Here is a 5,640-nt window from a genome sequence, read left to right as displayed (position 1 = left end):
TATATGTAATAATAATTGTAGTACATTTTGCTGTCATATATAAATAAAAAAGATATACTGCATACAATGAATTACTTGTAAGAATATATTTTTTTAATTGGTTGTTCAAAACATTACAAAGCTCATGACATATCATCTTCCATACATTTGATTCAAGTGGGTTATGAACTCCCATTTTTACCCCAAATACAAGTTGCAGAATCACATCGGTTACACATCCACATTTTTACATAATACCATATTAGTGACTGTTGTATTCTGCTACCTTTCCTATCCCCTACTATCCCCCCTCCCCTTCCCTCTCATCTTCCCTCTCTACCCCATCTGCTGTTGTTTAATTCTCTCCCTTTTTTTTTTTTTCCCCTTTCCCCTCACAAACTCTTATATGTAATTTTGTGTAACAATGAGGGTCTCCTTCCATTTCCATAGTTTCCCTTCTCTCTCCCTTTCTCTCCCCCCACTCGTCTCTGTTTAATGTTAATCTTTTCCTCATGCTCTTCTTCCCTGTTCTGATCTTAGTTGCTCTCTTTATATCAAAGAAGACATTTGGCATTTGTTTTTTAAGGATTGGCTAGCTTCACTTAGCATAATCTGCTCTAATGCCATCCATTTCCCTGCAAAATCCATGATTTTGTCATTTTTTAGTGCTGCGTAATACTCCATTGTGTATAAATGCCACAGTTTTTTAATCCATTCATCTATTGAGGGGCATCTGGGTTGATTCCAAAGTCTAGCTATTGTGAATTGTGCTGCCATGATCATTGATGTGGCAGTATCCCTATAGTATGCTCTTTTAAGGTCCTCAGGGAATAGACCGAGAAGGGCGATAGCTGGGTCAAATGGTGGTTCCATTCCCAGCTTTCCTAGGAATCTCCATACTGCTTTCCATGTAAGAATATATTAAATAAGATTTTTAAACAAAATACACTAAACAAGGTTATGTATTCATCAGGTAACAAAAATATTGTGAACAGACACTCAAAGGAACCTACCCCTCTATTTACCCTGGGAGCATGGCTCAGTGTTCACTATGGCAGTGTTTGCAGCAGAAACTGTAGAGAACATAACTGCTGAGAATGCACCTTACTCACCTGGACCTACTTCAATCCCCAAGGGCAGCACTTTGATTCCTCTTTTTTGATTCCCTTTTTAGTGATGCACTGATTCCATTTTTCAGGTATCACCACACTGAGGTGCCTTTCAACCTAAAAATGCACCTGTGAATCTTCTCATGATTTTGTAAAAATGAAAGTTATAATTCAGTAAGTCTGAGACCAGGCCACAGACTCTACATTTCTACCAAACTCCAATGTAATGAATCTGCTGCTTGGACCATAAACCACATTGAATATGGAGGACCTTCATCCTTCCTTGCTCTTTTAGTTTTGAGAACTTGGAACAAAATTTACATGCTAATATTTTCCTAAAATTGAGTAACAGAATTGGTAAGAAGCAAAACTGCATTTCTTCTCAGAGACTTAGAAAAAACTATAGAACTAAGAAAGCATTAAGTCTCTGGGCCAACCAAGACTTTTAAGTCAAGCATCAAATATGTGTCAACTACAACACAGGTGTCAGGATGGCAGAGAATTTAAAAAAATACAAACCTACATAAATTCAACAATTTTTTTTTTATTTAGAACATGTTACATGCAGGCAAGACAATTCACCAGGGATACACCCACTTAAAAAGCATGTTCTTTGCTCTCAAACTTTCAAAAACTTAAAAGAAGAAATGAACCTACACACCTGCCACAGAAGCTAGGATATGGGGGTTAGAGTTAAATGTGAGGAAACAGAGGACAGACACTTCGCACCATGAATTAAAGAAAGACCTCTGGAGGGTGTGATATCTGAAATGCATCAGATGATCAAATATACCTACCAGGAAGACATTGCTAACACCCTATTCCATTCAGAGTTAATACACCACAAACCAGGTTAGAACAACCAATCCTGCAAGATTACATTGAGCATATATTGGTAACTGATCATGGAATGAAATGAATTACAAAGGTTTACAAAGAGAGTTGATATTATGTCATCTGCATGTGGCGTTCAGGTGTAGACTGGGCACCTGGGTAGCTGGGTCCTCACTTTAAAAGGAAAGCTCTGCCAGGAGCTTCATGGTATGTCCTAAATGAACCAAATGAGAACAGAGAAATAATAGACCTTCATAAGCTGGAGGTGAGAACTGAGCAGAAAATGGAAATGGGGCTGAGAGGAGAAGGAAAAGAGAGGAAAAAGACAAAACAGAAAAGAAGACCATTGGAGATGAGGGACAGGAAAGAAGAATGCAAAGAACTCACCAGTGTTTCCTAAGCCAAAATCCAAGACCTGTCAGAAGACCCAGGGCCACTATCACTGCCAAGAGGATCAAGCCCAGGGATCTATGAGGTGCTGCAGATTCAAGTGGACACCAAGATGTTGTTTTCAATCCATTCCCCCATTTTACCCCTCGCACTCCCCGATTGCTGTATTAACCTGTACTATTTTTCTTGAGTGTCTACCTTACAAATCATTTTTCCTTTTTTTATCTCATCTCTTTTCAGAGATGAATCCTTCTTCTATCCTACATCTTTTTATATCTACAGATCCATCATTTAAAATTCTTCCATTCTTTGAATTAAATATTTGTCTTCTTTTGGGGTCTGGAATTTGTAAATGTCATTTTTTTTAGCTGGTCCTCATGCTCTGCTATAAGATCCCCTCTTCCCTTCTGGATCCTGGGTCCCACTCTTACCACCCCAGTGGAGGACGAGGTCCTGCCCTCCTAGGCTGCTGTGCTTCACCCTGCAGGCCAGGCCAGCCGCCTCCCCAGCTGCCACATCCAGGGTTGCTCTGAGATACCATGTCCCATCTGCATTGGGCAGGATGTCACCTCTCTGAGTGCCCTGCTGCTCCTGTTCACCCCGCATCCACATCACCCACACGGGCTTTGGGTAGAATCCAGACACATGGCACACCAGCAGCAGACGGCCAGGCCCTGGGCTGGGGCCACTGGACAGCCAGGCCTCAGGCTTCACTGCAAATAACAGAAAACTCATCCAGACACAGACTCTAACATAGACTATGATGTTGAGAACTCCATGTAAGACTACCAAGACACATCATTCCCACTTCTGGAAATGTCACTCATTATCCTTTTCTCTTTTTATCCCGAATTTGACTTTAACATAGAAAAATTCTTTGAAATGGGCTACAAGACTGACCTTGTCGCTGGAGATAAGTCTTCCCTGCATCAAGGAGACCCAAGGTGAAACGTGGGCAGATGTCACTGATGAGCCTATGTATCGTATGTTTGAAGGCTGGGCTGAGATTGAGTAGTAGGCAGGCTTTCTGGGCTTTTTCCCCACCCTTTGGGGATGGTAAGAATGTTTCATTCTGAAAGCTCATGAACTCAAATCCTTGGATTGCTATCTGCAGGAAGCCTACAAATGCCTTCCCAGAATGCAGTTCACAGCCTAGTGTAACCTGTAGATCAAAGGAATCTGGGGAAGAGGAGTAATGAATTAGAGGAGAAAAATAAGAAAACTGGAGTGAGCAGAAGCCAAAGACAATAGATGCAGAAGAGAGTTTGGGGAGTTTAAGGGAAGGGACCCCAGTGTGCTTTGATCAGAGATTCACATTAATAAGAACTGGTCAGAGCTGGAGGTAGAGGAAGAGATGATAATATAAAGAAGGGAGGGAATTGTTCAAAGGTCATAGTGATGGTGTGGGGGGTGAAGGACTTAATGCGAGAGAGCTGAGACTGTAACAAACTAGGGGGAAAGTATCCATGGTTACTTTAACGGTTTAGACAGGGTTGACAGAAGAGATTAAATGGAAGAGAAAATAATACTTCAAGAAGTCAACCAAGGAATGAGGAAGCTGAGGGTAACCTGGTTGAAGACTGGGGAAAAGGGTGGCCACTAGATGCCCTGAGAAGAGATAATAAAACACAGCCCTGCAGTCAATGAGAAAGCAGTTCAATAGGGGAAAAACTGAAGGTTTTTGAAGAATCAGGTTCCGGCTTATAGCCCTTGGCCAGGGTGTGACTGCAGTCTTACACTGAAGAGAGTTGAATTAGAATCAGAGCAGAGAAGGCTGTTCCCTGAGTAATCAAAAGTTCACTGAGATGCCCCTCCCCTCATCCCTTTCTTCTCCTCAGCAAGGGAACTAAACTCACCTTTAAACATTAATTGAGAAATGTAAAATCCCTGATGGTTAATGAAGTATGTGTGGAAAAACCTTTCCAGATCCATCAACTCATTATTACTGAAGTTGCCCCTGGACCAGGGATACAGGAAAATGATGGTACCCGAGCTGCTGTTCCATCTGTGTGTCTCCAGCTTCCCCAACCAGCCTGAGCCCAGATGTTTCCAGGAATGGTTGTGAAAGGATGATGTCTGGATAAGATAGTAGGAGAGAGGCTCCTCAAACCCTGAGGCAAAAGAATAGATAGAATGGGTAGAAATCAAACACTGCAAGGAAGAGACTTTGGGAAGAAAGTTGCCAGTGGGAAGACTCAGAATCTGGAAAAGTGGAGAGCCACCATTACCTTAGCTGACATCTGCTGGCCCCCAGAGTCCCATGCTCTATCAACATCCTCCATGACAGCACAGAGGGCTTGAGTATGAATACGCAGAATGGGTCCAGCTTGGCACTCGTTCTCTCCAGGTATGTGCAGGGGAAACTACCATCCCCCCACCACACACACACACACACACACACACACACACACACACACATCTGTTCAGATGCCCCAGTTCTTACCACCTTCACTGTCACCTCCTGGGAAGAGAGCAGTGAGCAAGGGAAGTAGCAGAAACAGCATGGCACTTGCAGATGCTGTTTCTTTCTCTCAGAGAAGTCGTCCTTTGATTTCTGTTCTAAATAAACCTACCCCCACAGACCTCTCTTCTGACTTCCTTATTCAATCAAAAGACAGAAACCTCTCCTGCCTGCAAAAAAAGAAAGTGTGCACCCTCCCAAAACCTTGATCATCTACTCAGTTCCCCATTTCCCCAGCTATTCTGACTCTCTGCCCAGTCTTTCTACTTCTCTCATTGTTACAAACATCCATCGTGTTCATCTTCCCCTATTTCAACTGCTATGAAACAGTCTTATGTGGCACTGAAAATTCACCAGACCACTAGGGACACTTAATTCAGTGCTGAGTAATGAAACCAGGATCTTAAGCATTTTCTGTTATTTCAATAATTTTTAATTATTCCCTCATGTGTTCTCGTTACTACCTTATCTCCCATTCCAACACCTTCATATCTATGACATCACTGGGTACTTTATTTACTTTTTCAGAGCACCTATGATTGTCCTCTATAATAGTATCAACTAATGAGTCTATGATCATGTATCAAGGCTGGCTCCAAGGGACATGCAGCCAGTGCAGTAACACATTTAATTCTCTGTGATCACCACCTTGAATTTTATAATAATTTTATTGAGTTTGTGTTTCATAAGAGAAGTGCAATGAAATTTGTATAGGAGCTCATAGGATGCTCTTTGGCTTATGTGGGGTTCTGCCTACCACAATTTCACCTGGATGTGCAGCACTCTTCCACCTACTCCCCACTATCTGGGGCCTTGGCAACTCTAGACTCAACCTATCCACCTCCATCCTGCCTCCACTGCATGGTC

At 42.2% G+C, this 5,640-nt stretch overlaps 1 protein-coding gene across 2 annotated transcripts; it reads right to left on the bottom strand.

The window, feature by feature from the left end:
- Positions 1-1,612: 1,612 nt before the first annotated feature.
- LOC107160591 (T-cell surface glycoprotein CD1a-like) lies at positions 1,613-4,913 on the bottom strand. 2 transcript variants are annotated; one of them, XM_048797540.1, is made up of 6 exons: positions 4,759-4,913; positions 4,169-4,423; positions 3,213-3,491; positions 2,744-3,025; positions 2,310-2,400; positions 1,613-2,136 (listed from the first exon to the last, which is right to left on the bottom strand). In XM_048797540.1, exons 1-6 carry the CDS (start codon positions 4,814-4,816, stop codon positions 2,094-2,096), a joined length of 1,008 nt encoding a protein of 335 aa, XP_048653497.1. In that variant the 5' UTR covers positions 4,817-4,913; the 3' UTR covers positions 1,613-2,093. The 2 variants fall into 2 exon arrangements, with proteins under 2 accessions (XP_048653497.1, XP_048653496.1); XM_048797539.1 differs by having other exon boundaries at positions 4,756-4,912.
- Positions 4,914-5,640: the final 727 nt, after the last annotated feature.

This window comes from Marmota marmota, unplaced genomic scaffold (assembly GCF_001458135.2).
Source record: "Marmota marmota marmota unplaced genomic scaffold, marMar, whole genome shotgun sequence".
NCBI lineage: Eukaryota > Metazoa > Chordata > Mammalia > Rodentia > Sciuridae > Marmota > Marmota marmota.
The sequence above is the reverse complement of the archived record's forward strand: the minus strand, read 5'-3'. Positions and strand labels throughout refer to the sequence as shown.